Source organism: Buceros rhinoceros, unplaced genomic scaffold, assembly GCF_000710305.1.
Source record: "Buceros rhinoceros silvestris isolate BGI_N320 unplaced genomic scaffold, ASM71030v1 scaffold13097, whole genome shotgun sequence".
Classification (NCBI taxonomy): domain Eukaryota; kingdom Metazoa; phylum Chordata; class Aves; order Bucerotiformes; family Bucerotidae; genus Buceros; species Buceros rhinoceros.
In genome coordinates this window covers 68,432-85,163 of record NW_010421677.1, presented here as the reverse complement: position 1 = coordinate 85,163, position 16,732 = coordinate 68,432, and the positions used below count along the sequence as shown (strand labels likewise).

At 39.9% G+C, this 16,732-nt stretch overlaps 1 protein-coding gene across 1 annotated transcript in view; it reads left to right on the top strand.

The window, feature by feature from the left end:
* Positions 1-887: 887 nt before the first annotated feature.
* The window catches only part of ABLIM2 (actin binding LIM protein family, member 2), a gene marked incomplete at its 3' end in the record, with an annotated part of 83,569 nt that continues 67,724 nt past the window's right edge, over positions 888-16,732 (top strand). Inside the window, exons 1-2 of the mRNA XM_010139783.1 lie at positions 888-903; positions 9,681-9,824. Coding sequence (XP_010138085.1) covers positions 888-903; positions 9,681-9,824 — 160 coding nt within the window. The remainder of the gene's footprint in view (positions 904-9,680; positions 9,825-16,732) is intronic.

The following is a 16,732-nucleotide window of genomic DNA, read 5'->3' as shown; positions in this document are numbered from 1 at the left end:
GAAGAGCGTTTTGGCTTCTGTGAAGCCTGCAAGGAAAAAAAGAATGATCTGCATTGTGAAAAAGGGAGGTGCAAACTTGTTCCCATTCCAGCACTTTACTCCAGGTTTAGCCAGTTTGTTCTCAAAGCCATCAGTTCCCTTTCCAGAGCACAAGCTATTACTATTCATACAAATTTAGTCCAAATCATGGATTTGAATTTTACTCGTCATGGAGTATTCACATGATAACTAGGCAAGCAAGTATTGCTTTAAATAGCTCAGCACATCACTGTTATTCCAGTGATACGCAGTCCAAGTCCCTCTGAGCAATAAGGGGAGAGGTTTTGGCTGCCACATATCTCACTGACCACCTTCAGGAGACAGACAGCCTTACAGTATCTCCTTCCAACATCGCTGCTGTGCCCTTCTACACTGGGGGAAGGGATCGCCTGGACTGGGGGGATGCCTAGAGGGGGTTCCCAGCTACCCCAGCCCATATTTTTAATTTGTGTTCAGGCAGTTTGCAGGATTTCCTTCTTTAAGCCTTTTTCCCCAGGTGCCTGGCACCACCCTGCAGTGGTTATGGAAGGTGGCATCACCTGATGTAAAGACAGCTGTCGCTGGCCCATCCTGCATCCAGGACCCTGCCAGTGGTGGCCTGCCTGTGGATGTGACAATATTGAGGCTTCTGCAGGACGCTATTTTTACAGGACGGCAGCAGCGAGGTGTTGGCTCGCCTCCCGCCTGTGTGTGGGTGCTGCAGGAGTCATCTGACCCCTGGGCAGTTGGTGTTAGAGCTGCCATGACAGCACGCTGCCGCAGCTCCTGCTCCAGCGGAGCTCCTCGCTGACCGGCCGGACACGCTGCAGCTGGTGGCATTTCCCCTCTTGAAGGGAATTAATGCTGGAATGCCGGAAGATACAGGTACAGTGAGTTGACTCCACTTTTTGGAGAGCCTAGACCTGAAACGACTTGTCTTTCATCTGGAGCTGCAGTAACTAGTTCACTGATACTGTCAGGAGAATAATTATTCTGTGTTTACGTGCAAACGCAGCAGAGTGGAAGAAGATGATTAAACATAGATTTTAATTTATGCTTCATATTCTTTTAATTATACGAATGATGATTTGGAAATTATACTGTTACTGGCATTTAGCAGACAGCTCAATTTGAAAACTTTGCTCATTTTATTTAGTTTAACTTGACTTTAGAGTTTATATTAGACTGAAATGAAAAAAATACCTGTGCAGAAATATCAGAGTGCTGTTCCTGTATTCTTTCTCATTGCAACCTTGCTAAACCCATACAAACCCAGCCTTTACATTGCTGCAGTAAAGGTTCCTAAAATTCAGCAGAGATTTTTACTAACTGCCTTTGGATTTGGTAAATATTTTAACAGAATAATGAGGGCAGGAGGTTAGCTCTGCTAGGCTGGTTTACATGATGTGAATTTTGCACTGAGCATAGGGTGAGATTTGGAGCTCTTGTGTGCCGAGTGCTTGTGCTGTGTTGCATCTCTTGCGCATGGTTGTGTTCCCATTCTGCTGGATAACACCTTTCCTTCGCCTCTGATCTCATAAACTCTGTAATTAGCAGTAAAAGCAGAGATTGCTTCAGTTGTGCTGTCTGCCTTCTGTCCTGTGTCAGCTATAGGTTTATGTTGTGATTATGATCCGTAGGAAGTGCTGGAAAAGGTATGTGATCCTTTCCTTAGTGCTAATGGAAAGGCTGTAAAAGCTGTTGTTTCTAAGTAGTAGAAACAGGTGTACATGTCAAAATGATTCTTGAACCGTGTTATTTCATATTTTTGGACTATGTGAATGAATTTAATTAAATAGAGACCTGTTGAATTTGCTGAATTGCCTGTCTTACATTATAGAAACTAAAGAGAGAAGCAGTAGCAGTGCTTTGCTGTCGGAGCCACAGCAGAGGTATTGGAAAGAGCAGCAGGCATTTCTGGGAGAGCGGCTTGGTGCAGAGAAGCCCACTTGGAGAAGTGAGTGAGCTCATGTGCCCTGGCCGGGGGCCAGTTCAGCCCTCTGTGTGGCCAGCTGGAATGCTCGAGGGACTATATAATAAGGACATTCAGGCAAAACTTCTTCAGCTTTCCCTTTGTCCTTGTCATCTTCTGCTCTGTTGAGATACGTGGAAGAAAAAAGTATTACGTTATACTCACCAGGCACCACAGAGCATGCAAATACACTTGAAACTACTTTTATCACCATCTGCTGATTGAGAAATATGGTAAACCAGATTACCACTAAACATGCTGTCGCAGAACATCTGTTTCCAACACATCTGCTGCTCTAGCAGGTTTGGTGCCTGACCATTTGAGTATATGTGCTCCCTCCTGCCCCAGTGCCTGGACCACCCGGGTGCACGGCCAGGCAGGGCTGGGAATTGCTCTTCCTTTCTGCTGAGCGCGGTTGGAACGATGGGTGGGGAAAGCTTGTGGAGTCCTCATTTCACAATTGCTCTTTTTCTCATCATTTATGTGGAAAGGACCACTGAGGTCTCAGGCTCCCACAAGGTTCCATAATGAATAACTAGTTCTTAGGGGAAAAAAAAAAAAACAAAACCCAAACCCAAAAGAAACTTGCTATCTAAAGTAAATTTATAGCTCACACTCCTGTAGTTCTCTGAGCACTGCATGTTTTACCGTATTACTTAGTACTGTGTTATATTTTCCTTACCCCACATCAGCACTGGAAGAACTCCTGGTCACTATTTTACACACAGACACATGGCAGGGTGGGCACAGGGGGCAGCTTTAGGCACTTAAAGCCAGGAATAATGTTTCATGAGATATTTAGAGACACTTAAATGCTTATTTCCTTTGCTTTCATCTGGGTGTTTTTAAATCCAACCCTGAGTGTTTTGACTGAGGAGACAAAAGGGTCTGGCAAAAGACCAACTTGAACTCCAATCTCTAATTCCAGTTGAGTGCTGCTGCATTCATCTGCTTCTCCTTTAATCCTGCTCAGTGAAGATTGCAAATTTAATTCCACTGTGGGCTACTGTGAACCACACCCTCCCCAAATCACTTGATACAGCATTTCAGCAATCAGTACTTCTGTCCAGTTTCTCATATAATTAGTAAGTATATGGCATTTGGGTCTCACATTTGGTTATTTTGGTTTTCAGTAACCACCTCTAGCTATAGAGATGAAAGGTTTCAGTGTCAACACTGAAATAATACACAGAGATAATTTTCTTCTAATTCCTTGACACAGAATAACATCCGTTACCAGATCTGTGCATTTTTTTTGTTCGGAGTTGGAAAGCAGCCGTCGATGTTGTTGAGAAAGCAGAATATTTTTATGAACTAATCAGCTGATATTGTTAATTTTAGACATTAATGTCTTCCTAGTATTTTATTTTTCCTCAAACAAAATGTTTTTGTCTCATGAAGTGAGTGTAATGGGTTGTGAAGCAGGGATGGTCCTGGTGAAGTTGTAGAGGAACCAGTAGTGCTGGCAGTTGCTGAAGAAAATGGATGTAGTTTTTCTGCTGATGGAGGATTGCTCTTGACGGCAAATGATATTATATTTGTACGAGCCTGAAATGAAAAGCTTGCACTTTTTTAACCCAACCTCCAGATCAGGATTAAAAAACCCCAAACCCAGCCCATGAAAAAAAGGGGTGTTCCCCTCCTCCCAGACCCCTGTGGGTTTAAATTTTCCATTACCTTTGCACTCTGGTTCTGCAAGATCCATCCAGGAACCTTGATGAGGAATTAGCACTTTCCCTGTATTGAGAGGTTATTGTTGGGATTACCAAAACTCATTCTTTAGGAATAAAATGTTTATTCACATAAGTGTTGTCTCTCTATTGAAATGACAGCTTAGTTTAGTTCACAGTACTCTTTAAAATATCCATGTGAAAGATCACAGAAGGCCTGGTTGGATGGGGCTTTCTGCAAACTGATCTAGTGGAAGGTGTCCCTGCCCATGGCATGTTGGAACTAGACAATCTTTAAGGTCCCTTCCAACTCAAACCAATCTGTGATTGATTCTATGATTCTAATATTAAATTGTGTCATTTGGCCCTTTGTCATTTCAGGCTTCTATAACCACCAAGACCAGTAAATCTAATAAACTGTTTTTTCAGAGCAAGGTTAAATAATGTGGAGTAAATGGCACTCGTGGCTTTGTTTGGATCCATATAGTGAACCAAGCAGGTGAAAGTCTTTATTATTAAACTTCAGATTTGAGGTTTGACCCAAGATTGAATGTATGTTCTTAACCATGCCACTTCTTAACTTTTCAGTACTTGATTTCTAAGCTCAGTAATGGCTTCTATGGGTTATTGTGCTAAGTTAAAACAAAATGCATCACACGGGAAAAAGTATTAGGACTGTGTCAAATTCTACAGTTTCTGGCCATGTTTCTTCATCATGTCTATAATCTCCTATAAAGATTTCTCTCATTTGGCTGTTGGAGATCCTGACAGCAAAAGGGTTTGTCATTCTCTGCACGGACTTGTGTTAAATGGTAGCTTGTGCCCAGGGTTTGGTTCCCCTCAGCAGTTTCCTCACAGCAGAGCTGTGTAGGCGTAAATCATATGTCGCAAATATTCGGGGCGGACGATACGACAATCTGTGTGTGCACACAAGGCCTTTATTAAGATACAACTGCTGCAGCCCCTACACACACAACTTCTAAGTGCTAACTGCTAACTAACTGCTAACTGCGCAGCTTCTTCCTTATCACATCTATTTATAGTTTCTAAGTTATCTTATGTATTCTGGCTGGATTGGTTTCAAGTTCACTGTCCTGCCCAGAGATGAGCTGGCTTTCCAATCACCTATTGACACAACCTCTCTGTCTCCTCCTAAATAACACCCCTCCTGCTGCTGACTGACAGCAGGCTTACAGGGCTGCTCCCGGACCGGCCGGGGGGTCACGCCCACACAGAGGGAAGGGAACATTTTCCATCCTAGGCTTCCGAGTGGAGCATGACTAGGGACTTGCGAATCTTCTCCGTTCTTCCACTGCCATCAGCTTGTCTTGTGCTGCTTCCAAACCACTCTTGTCTCAGCCAAATTTTGTCCTCATCCTTGGCACCTCACCTTGGTCCCCACTGCTGTTAAGTCCTACTTCGTCTTGCAATACTGAAGGAGTTGTGCTTATGCAAGAGTGGTTTTGGTTTTTTTTTTACCACATTGAATTTTGACCACATTTCATGGATCCGCTGTAGCCATAACAACAGCCATCTCTGTCAATCTTCAGCCTTTCCTTCAAGCACTTCTGAAAACAAAGTTGTAAGCACACTGAAACATCACTTTACACTTGCCGTAAGGTACAATGCACCTTTAATGACAAGTGGTATCATGTGTTATTACAGTGGTGTCACTGTCTCCTCTTCCCCATTGTTGGTGTATTTTTCTAGCAGAAATTGGAACTATGAAAATATGCTACTCTCTCTGGGAAACTTAGTAGCCGAACCAGCTGCAGTGTTATCATGTGGGAAATATTATCTATACTGGCCTGGTTTTGGTAGCTTTAATCACAACACTCACCACGTGGGGTCTAACCCCTCTTAACCAATTATAGTGCTTTAAAGAGATGTGTGCTGTCTGTGTAACAGAGTCACTATCCAATCACCATGTAGTTAGTCGAGTGGACAAGAGTCTATAAATTGGGATGTATTGTAAACAATAAAGGGGTCTTGCTACACACCACATTGGCGTATGAGCAATTCGTTCCACTTCAGCCTGAGCCTGCCGTTTCGTGTCGCGACACCCATGATAGCTGCAGCAAGTATGTATGTCTTGAGCAAGCAGTACAGAAGTAAATTTGAGGAATGTATCTTATCTGGCAACTTTTTAACAAACCTTTGCTCATATAACAAGCCCTGCTCTATCTACAACTGCAAGATTATGCACTGCATAACCTGCTCGAGAGAGGCTGAATCTTGACATCAGAATGTGTGAGCACTGGACATTTGGCAAGATTCTTGGTAGTGACATCCCCAGCAGACAGGTCTTGCACACCAAAAACCTGCTGTGGAAAGTGCCAGTTCATTTCTTGCCAGTTTTTGTCCTTGTTAAAAAGTAAGTACAGTCAGATCCTCTGGGGATTTAGGGGTTGGTGGAGATACCTCTGCTAGAGCAGAATGCAGTCTGGGACAAAGGGAAATTTGGAGAATTAGGCATTTATTTGTATTTCCATTTAGAAAAAGTCTTTTACTGTTAAGAAAGAAATTTCTAGTTTCATTAAATTCTACGAATCAGGGTATAATGTAAGCATTTAATTTTTAATGAGCTCTTTAGTTATGATCTGAGGAGTAGTCTTAGATCATTACATTCCTTCAGTAATTCACTGTTTCACTCATTAAATATGTTGATTATATCTTCATCTGCTTCAAAGGCCGATTTTAGTACTTCAAGGCATAAAAGTACAATGCTAAAAATTGCCATGTAAATGTATTTCTTTAAATATGATTTGAAACATGTTAAAATATTAAGTTCACTAATATGGTTTCTCAAAATTGTCAGCAGTTGCAATTTCAACATAAAGCACAATATATTTTAAAATGTTGAAACTTAAACCAATATATCATTATGCTTCAATTTTTTTTGTGCTAGATGAAAGAATATTTAAAACTCTCTTTGGAAGCAGACCCCAAAGGCACCATATTCCCACTAGAGTTTTGTGTAAAATACTGAGTAGCTTAGTTCTGAACTGAGAGAAAAGCAGAATAATTATTCATCTGTCTACCACGCATACGTTAAATATGATTTGTGTTACTTTACGGTTAATGGAAGAATTCCAACAGAAATACTATATCTTTTCATTTATTTTATAGCTGAGTTGTTGTTTTTTTTTTTTTAATTCTAAACCTTCATCCAGAGACCTGAAGAGAAGCAAATGTGTGATGTCATCCTTCCCTGTAGCTCTGGATACTGAGCGTCATGTATTATGGAAAGCAAAACTTTCTGCTTTCTGACACCTTGCAACAATTTTCAGTGGCAACAATTTTTACAATTCAAAAAACAAATTTGCAACAATTTTAAATTTTCTGTTGCTTTGCAATAAGTGCAGCATTGAACTCCCAGGTGCAAGAAAACAAACAGAAAAATTAAATTTTCTCTGGAAAAGCAACAGTATGTTCATTTCAGGGAAGGGGGATGTGTTTGGCCTGCAGGGCTGCCCTTGGGGCTCTCCAGCGGGGCATCTGGGTCCCTCCAGCACGTGGTCTGCTCTGTGGCTGGGACTCCTCTGCCAGGTTACTCCGCTGCCCGTGGGCACACCACCGCATGAGACTGCAGCCTTCACACCATCCAGGCTCCGATGCTGCTGGAAAGATGCTGTTCCAAAAGTGTCAGCCATGGGAAGAGTTAAGCATGAAAAAAAGTCAAATGTTTAATCGTTCCAATCAGAATTTTGTATTTCCGATGTGACTTTTTAGGTCAGTTCTTTTAAAGTCAACTCTTCCCTGAATTAAATGCTACAGATTTGGTGTTTGCTGGTAATTCTGGAGGGGGCAAACTTTTTTTATCCATAGTTACAAACTTGTAGCAGCTACTCTAAGGAGTAACTCAGGAAAATACTCTGTTTCAGTTTCTCACAGTGTTGATTCTTTTTCAGGGTGGGTAGTTTGTTTTGGGCAGGTTACAGGAACAAGAAATTCTTGTGTCAAAACTTAAGTATTGCAAAGGTCAGAGTTTTCTGTGTTTTCTTTTGGGGATTACGCCAGACCCTCGTGTTAGCTGGAACTGTGTGTGATATTTGCTCTGTGTAGATTTGGGCATCTGCCTTTCTGTAAACTTCTAATTGCCTGTCATGCTGTGTTGTTTTGATTGGAGATTTACTTAATTATAACCAGGGCTTCAGTATTAGCTCCAAAGTTCAAATTGCCCTATGTGCGAGATTTTTGACACTGCAAGAATGTGTAAATTCAGCGTGCAAACCAAAATGCTAATGAATCGTGAGTAATGAATGCTATGGGCACTCAATCTTGTGGATCTCCTTAGGAAAAAAAAACAAAACAAAACACTTTACTCACAGGAGTAGAAAGTGACGATTTGGGCAAAATTTGCAGAAACTCCCTTGGAAGACTGGGTGGGAGTCTCAGCATCTCATTGAAATACTGATTCCTTAAAGTTGGCAAATGTGGAAGGGCCATTTAGGTATCACCACAAGGTACGACATGGGGATAAGGTGAGAAAAGAGGAGGAAGAGCAGAGAGGTTGGATGCTAGAGAACAACAGCTGGATGACACTTACATACTGATTTTGGTATTGTCTGTTATCATATATGTTCATAGTGGCAGTAGCATTACTGCCTTTTATATCCTCCCCACCTATGGTGAAGGTATAGACATTACTGTTGTTTTGGTGTAGTTGTTTTTAATTAAAATCAATTTTGTTACATTTTTCCCCTCTTTTTCTTTTCTCTCAGAAGGCTTTAGCAATTCTGATATTACAATAGAAACAGAAACTTAAGATCTTGGCCAGTCTGAGTTTAACACAGACTCTTACAAATGTATTAGTCATTTCACAGCAGTCCCATGTAAGAAGTTACTTCCCAATTTTTTTTTTTAATGTTGATGAAAGAAAAGGGTTACATAGCAGTGTCGTTATCCCTTGACTAAACACGGAAGGGGAACACATCTGATTCCCATTCATACTTAGTGCTCTGGTCTATGAAAGGTTGCTCCGTCTTGAATGCTTGGTTGGTAAGCTTATTTTGAAGCTAAAATTTTAAAAATTTCAAGCACTTTGAAAGAAGCAACCCAACCTTAGGATCAGCATGCCACATTACAGAAGAAGAAAGTCATTAAATATATAATTTACTTAAAATTCCTTATTTTCCTATTATATATTTTTTTCATATAGAAAAAAAGCTAAGTCTATTGAATTATAATGCAGCCCCTTCATAATTAACTGGTTTGATGTTTGCTCTCTAGACTCCTAAGTACCTTGCGATAAAAAATTGGTGCAAGAACTGCAGCAGAATTACAAGAGTAAGGTCATATCTCACCTGTTCCACATAACACATTAGGATGCCAATTTATATTATTGCTACCAACAGCCCAGCAAATGCAATTTCTAATTTGCATCACAAGATGGCAGCAAATTTTTAATTCACTTAATATTTTACTAACCTAGATAAACCTAATCTCTTGAAATCATGGTTTTCTTACAAAATGACAGCAACCTGTGTTTAATGGTCAGAAGTATGTGATATTTACAGAGGTGTCAATGTTTCAGAAGTATGAACTCAAAACATCTGCAGAAGTGTATTTCTATCTTAAAATCAGTTAAAAAGGCAATTACCTTGAACTTTACAGGTCAGTAGCTCACAGTGTAATAGTTACTAAATTCCATTAAAGGTATTTTTGATAAATCAGTAGCTTTTATTTATAGTGTTTGACTCCTTTAAGAGAAAAAGTTACAAAGTGTTTTTTGAAATTCAGAGGCTCTCAATACTCGATCGTGTGGATTCTTTCCTCTATAAGCAATTTTGAATTATGTTTGAAACATTTGCAGACGTGAGCTTTGGAAGTTGTGAAATGGGAAGCTTGGCTCAGTTCCTTTAGCAGATCTTTTCTCCTGTGCTGGCTGATACCAGAAGTTAAAACTGTTTTATCTCCTTGACATGTTTTGTCCCAGATGTTAATTGTCATTTGTAAGTCTTACAGAAGATGCATCTGATGGCCTTTAAAATGCTCTATCTTTCTTTTTTCCCTTGCAGTTTCACAACCACAGGCTGTACATAGCCAACTGGAGAAGCCATCAAGTACTGCAATTCTCTGCAATAACTGTGGAAACCCATGCAAAGGAGAGGTTTTGAGAGTTCAGAACAAATACTTCCATATTAAGTGCTTTGTTTGCAAAGGTAAGTGTTTGTGACAGCTGTTCCTATGAGTAGGACCTTAGCACTGGGTGTATAACGTAATGGCCCTGGAAACTTCACAAACGTATTTTACAATCCAATCCATGTTTGAAAGGATTTACTGTAAACTCTCTGACTGCTTAGTATAAGATCATAAACATCCTAAATCCTGCAAGTGGAGTATGTTTTGAATGGATATAAACCCACGAAGTTTACTGTAGCCTTGGGACAGAAGAAGAACAGGTTGGGAGAACTGGCAGTGAAACATGGTATGGCGTTAGGCGAGGATTAACATTTCCTGAGAAACTTGGCGTTATCACTCTCCCAGCTTTCTAATGCATGCCATGGGGTGGGCCACGGCCACGTCTGTTCTCTCTTGTGTTGGTCTGTGATATTTGAATTCCAATGTGACCCTCTGCGCTTCTCCATTTTTTTGAGAGGAACTACTTGGTTTGCTCCTGGTTGGTGCCTGGCTGTGGTCTAATATTGACACATTGTGAATGGCAGGAGGATGGTCAAGGAAACAGGAAATTAACCCATTCAACACCCTTTCTGTACATACTTGGTGTTGGCAAGATTATCTGGAAGTTGCAAAAATCTTTGTTTTTTGTTTAGAAAGTACAAATGAGTTAACTGCTGTTCACTGGACAACTTGCTTACTTCATTGTTAAACAGTACTTCAAATGACATGTATTAATCCTCATAGTACAGCCTAGAAACATGAGCATGGCTCTGGTCACAGCTGTGTTAATGTGACTATTTCCATTTCTATTTAGAGGAAAGAATCAGAAAGAAAACTGTCATTTTCTGTTGGCTACACTGATATTTTCATAAATCCCATGAGATTTAGTATATAGTATTCAGTATCTGAGTCAATCTTTAATGAGTTAGGATTAAACGTTCAGCTCAATAATTTTTTGCAAAATTAGCAAGAAAAATAAGCATAAAATAAGCATCAAATTAGTTTTTCAGATCTAACTCAGGAAGAGAGCAGCTAATTTGTTATTCAGGAGTCTTGTCTCGTTATTGAAGTCTTAGAAACATACTGATATGTGCTCCATCCAATGAAATCAAAGGCCCCTTCTATACAGATCTGCTCTGAATAAACATTGAGAAATCCTACAGAAGGACTAAGACACAATTATATATCCCCATTTTCATTTCATATGGCATCTGCTTTTAGAGGTTGCCAGGTCACTCACAAATGCAGCAAGTGGATTCTGAAACAACTCACTGATCCCAAATTCAGGCAGTATGGAGGCTTTTTTCCCCACCCTATGCAGAAGATGATGATGAATGTACTGTAGAAGCTGCATTGCCCCCACCTGTCTGTGAGAGATAAGGAGTTTGTTCACTTCACGCAGATCTTGGATAAAATGAGGAAAAAATCACTATGTTACCAAGGAAGAAGCAGGGTAGCATCTGTCATCCACCCATCAGACTCTCAGCTGGCACAGGAGATAGCGTCAGAGACGTGTGATTAAACTGTTTCTTGGTGTCAGGGCTCTTGGAATACTTGTATTCCTCTTTACTAATCATTTTGCTAAGTGCCAAGTTTGCACACATGGTTGTTTTTTTATTTTCCCCTCATTATTTAAATGTCAAAATTTCTTTTATCACTTTTCAGGGGTTTCCATCAATTTGCTGGCATCCTTCTTGTATCTGTTGGTGTTTTGTTTCTGGGTTTTATTTGTTACTTAAGAAGCATAAGTTGCTTTCTGGTGTGGATTTACCATGTTCTTTCATGAGAAGACCTTAGGAGCAGAACAGAGCACTGAACACACATTTCGGTAGGTAACGTAAAGGGGAAAAAAACTCAGGTTAGGGAAATGTGATTGGAGTTTTTAACTCGTGTTCAAATCAAGGGATGAGAAATTATAGTTAACATGTTAGGATTTAGTAAAAAAAGTGGTACTCAGTTCTCCTGGTTGGTTGACCACTTGCCTCCTGTCATCCTTGGAGGAGAGTTTTGTGCCATGAGCTTTTCTGAACCCCTTTTCTTGTCATGCTGCTGGCCTGTCATGCGTGGGCATGGTGATGATCATGGGAATATAGTTACCTTACAGTTGACTTCTCCCTGCGGTGCTTTTATTTTGATTGTACTCAGCAATGCAATTTGCCACCTCTCACTTCATCTGCCAAAGATAGCGCCTTGAAAGAGACCGTGTGTCCAGCATCCAAGTGCAGGTGCAGGACAGTGCCAGGATGGATAACCCCACACTTGGGCTGGCTGCATGGCCCCCATTAAGCTGCCTGCCTGCTTAGATTGACTGCCTCTGTGTTAAATCGTCTCACAGCCTTCATCAGAGAGCTTTAGGTATTTGTAAAACTGCAGAAAATTATGTTCCTTCTCAGTATTTACAATGTACGGCGATGGAGACCACAAACTGACAAAGAGCCCATGAAGAAGAATGACAAATGACTGTGTCTTGAGAGGGTGTCTACAGATATTTGAGGTCTGTTTGAATGACTTGATCAGTGACAGATGATACTACACTGAAGAAAGTCACACTTACTCTTTTTTAATACTTGTGAAGTGTGAAACCATTTCTTTGATAGTGTTGGATAAATTATGAGGTTTCAGGAGGACAAAGACATTTGTTTTATTTTTTTAGGATAGAAAGGATAGAAATACTTTTGGTATACTGCCATACTGCTATCTGCTTATTCCTACGGGGACTGTGAGTTTCAGAATGGTAACAGCAAGTATGTAGTTGCTTTTTGTATTTAAATTAAGCACTATAAGCAAGGAAGGTTATCCAATTCTTCTTACATTCCACAGATAATGATTCTAAACAAAGTTTTAAAAATAAAACAATTTTTCTTATTATTCAAGATTGAGAGATACACATCCAGATTAATAATTCTAATAGCAATAATGTGAACAGCTGCTAGGTTGGCTCAGTGTCAAAGTTTAATAGGATTTATGGAGGTAAATCGGCATTATAAATAAGGTTTATATTCTTGTCTCTTTGTGTGTGTTATTTCTTCTTAAGGTGCACATCTCATCTGCTAGTAACAGGCTGTAGGGAACATGCCATCTAACCTCACTTCAAATTTTTACTCAATCTTTACTTTAAAATATCTCCCATTTTAATCGGGTTTAATAAAAACGCAATTATAATAAAAGTAGATGCCTTTGAAATAATAAGGCAACTTTTTATTCATTAGACTTCAAGGGCTTTTGTTCCCATGTTCATGAATGTTCTTATTATTTCTTACTGCTGCAATGAAAGCACCAAGGAAGATGACAAAAGGTGATGAAATATTGGTGACTTACACTATCAAATTAAAACAAATTGTGTTGTCTAGTTCATTCCGAAGATGTCCGTCAGATCAACACTGCTTCTCATACAGGGTATGATATCAGGCAGATACTTGGAGCTCAATTACAACAGTTTAAGTTAGTGAGTCAGTAGAAACACAGACTAACATAGAACTGTAGGTAGGAGAGATGTAGGTGCTGCAATTATATTATGCTGGGTAGACTCTTTGATCTTCATAAAGATAGAAATTACCTTTGTTTTAGGAGTGTTTGTCGAGTTTTTCTTTTTCTGTGATGTCATAGCATCCTGGCTATTCCAAAGTAGCAGTAACCTGTGTCAAATACAGTAGAAGGAAATATTGGAAGAGTGAATCAAATCCAAATGTTTCTAGGGGTCTGGATAATTTAGTTACTATAGCATTATATAAAATCAGAAAGTACAGTTTACTGTTTCCTATATAGTCACTCTGACAATAATAGACAATCCATAGTGCACTTGCAAATCTGTTTGCATGCAAAAATCCTGCAGCCCCTACCCTAGTTAAATGGGAAAATCCATGCAATCCTGCAAAAAGCTGTTCTTTGTACAAGATTACTCATGTGCGAGAAGAACCATAACTCATAGCTTTGTCCTTTGCTGGTTTGGTTTTGATGAAATGAAGTAAGCTTGCAATCCAAACTACAGGTGCAAAACCACAGCTGTTGTGCTACAGCAGGTTGGCTGTGTCTGTCTTTCTTTACCCCTAAAAAAATTCCCTGGACTGCCGTCTTGCTGCGGATGCAGCACATGCAGTCTGCTGTGCCGGCATGGCTAGCAGTTTCAAGTATACTTTTTTCCCCATGAATTTTCATCTAGTTGTTTAATTAACCTGTTAGAACGTATCACATCCTCAGCTTAGAGTTGGGTATGTGGTTCTGTGAGTCAGTGTTTCTGGTTCTCTTGGCACTGCAGTTTCCTGGGATCTGTGAAAAAGCCCTGGGCTGGATACATCACTTCTATACCATTTTTTCAGTAGAACGTACAACATAACCCAGAGTCACATCATGTCTTATGAAATCATATTAATGGGAAGAGCTAAGACAGAATATTTGGTCAAAAACTTAAAAATAGAATGTAACTTGGGACTGATTGGTTTGTTAGATCAAATGCATCTGCTAGGATATAAATACGTTAAAAGCTACACGGAGTAATCTGAGGGACTCGCGTTTGAACATAGCTATGGGGTTTCACATTTCGGAACGGGAGTCATTTACGGGAAGCTCGCTAGTAGGATTTCTGAAGTCCTCACTTTCAGCCAGGCAGTAGCGGTTGATGGCATGTGTGGCATCTTAGGCACTGGAGATGAGCGTGGGGGCTCTTGTTCATCAGCCATTCTCAGCCAAGCCCGTTGCTTCCCAAGTACTTCAGGGCTTCACGGTTCCAGATCATATTAACTCCGTATAATAGAAAAACTCTGCTTCCAACGCAGTGCTCACAGAGTCTAGCTTGGACAGCATGGTGGGTTTTAGGCTGACTTAACATTCTCACATTAGCTTAATATTTTATTTCACTGAAATAATGATGATATTAATAATAATATTTATCACTTTTGCTGGTGCAAAAGTAATTTAATGCAGTGGCCAGTGGTTCTGTGTGATGATTTTGGGATTTTTAAAGTTAAACTTTAAAAATAATTAATCACTAAGTTTCTAAAAGCAACTCAATAATTAAAGCATGAAAAAAGATTTCGCTCAGTTAGTGAACTCTCACAATCACAAGGTAATTGTGAACTTTTCTTGTTTTAGTCACATTCTTGTTGCAACCTTTCATTGTATTCATAAAGAACTTTCTGCAGCCCCTCAAGTCGTGGCCATATAACAACCTCATCAGCGATTCAGTGAAAGCTTTATTTCATGGCATGTATTTCATCCAGAGTCTGTTTAATTTTTTTAAGCGTATCTTTCATGGATTTACATAATATTAGTAAAGTGTGGTGAAGGGGACAGGGGAGGAATCACAGTTGTGACTAGTGGTTAAGGAGTATCTTCCTCACATTTCAATGAAGGTTAGCCATCTATTCACCACAGGAAGCCGAGCTGCTGTTATTTCTGGTTTCTAACTTGATTTATTTCATTTAAAGTCACCAAGTTTCTGGAGTCCAGATTTTTAGGGCATATTAACACTATACAGGCTAATTCTTGCCTTTATACTCGGGATATTACATAATAACCTTGCTTTATTTTCTTATTTTGTATTTCTGTATATTACTAATATATATTTCTTCAGTCTTTTCATTGCCTATTTTCTCCTTATTTACATGCTTCTAGTCCAAAGACTGAGCAGTTACACTAGAAAGTTAAGTGTGCTTTAAAAACGTGGGTAGGATTTTCAAAGGAGTAGTGGCTGAAATTTCTGGGGAATGGTCCAGACTGCAGATACAGCCATGGGAGGAAAATATTTGGATTGCAGGGGTCTGGTTCCCAACTGGGAAGAGAGAGGTACCTGGGAGAGGTGCTTAACCATGCCGGGAGCACTGAGGGAGGTTTGTACAAAGACACCAAACAAATGGAGAGTAGTAAAACTTATCCTGGTTGAAATCAAAGTAGAACCAGGACAAAAGTGAATACATTTAAAAATTATGCTTCATGTCTGTTCTGGACACAATAAGTTTTGATAAATGATGCTCTACCGGTCGAGGCTGTGATGAGGGAAGACAGTAAGACTTGGCGAAGACAATAAGTCTTGATATAGGTAGCAGAGGCTGTGACAATAGAAGACAAGAAGCCTTAAATCACAATCAAACAGCTTGCGAGATCTCCTGACTCTCGTCAGAAGGCAAAAGCTCTCTTTATTTTTATTTTTCCAGCAAGCAGCAAGCAAGTTCAAGTTCACTTAAGTCTGAAAACTCAAGCTCGCTGAAGTTCAGAAAAACTCAAGCTCAAACAGCACCACAGCATCCTAGCTAGCATAGCATTATATCACAGCACCCTTTTAGACAAGTTTTTTTCTAACTCTACAGGCTAGCATCTAATTCTTTACCACTGTGCAGACAGGCTGGAGACCCTTTTCATCTTCTCATTTACTAACCTTGGCTCTTTCCTCAGGCATGTGCAGCCAGGCACACAGTGACCGCGTCTGGTCACTATCACACACCCTGAACAGCATTCCGCTCGGTTAACAGCCAATCATTCCATATTCATTCTGTTTCTGCTTCCTTATCTTGATGTTCTCACAGGGCTGTCACTCCTCTGTCTTATACATCCATCCTACAAGCCTTTGCTCTGTTTCCAAAACGCATCTTGAAAGGTTATTATTAGCAAAGCCACCTGCAGCTCTTAATACAAGTAATTTATTTAGCAGTTGTTAAAAGCAAAGCCATCTACAGCATCTAATACAAACAGCATCTTGAAGATTATTGATAGAAAAAGCCATCCACGATGATGAATGCAAGATCCAGGTGCTTTGGCATCCTGCTATAGATGTTCATTAAATAAAGTTTTGGATGGTAACATAAGCTTTGCAGGCAGTAAAGATACTATTCGTATAAAGAAGTTTTGAGCATGTTGTTTGAGCCCATATTAGATAACGAGATGGCCATGAAGAGCCTGCAATTTTTTTAAATTACTCAAGTTCTCTTCTTAGTTAAAGTTCTTCCCCATGCAAAAA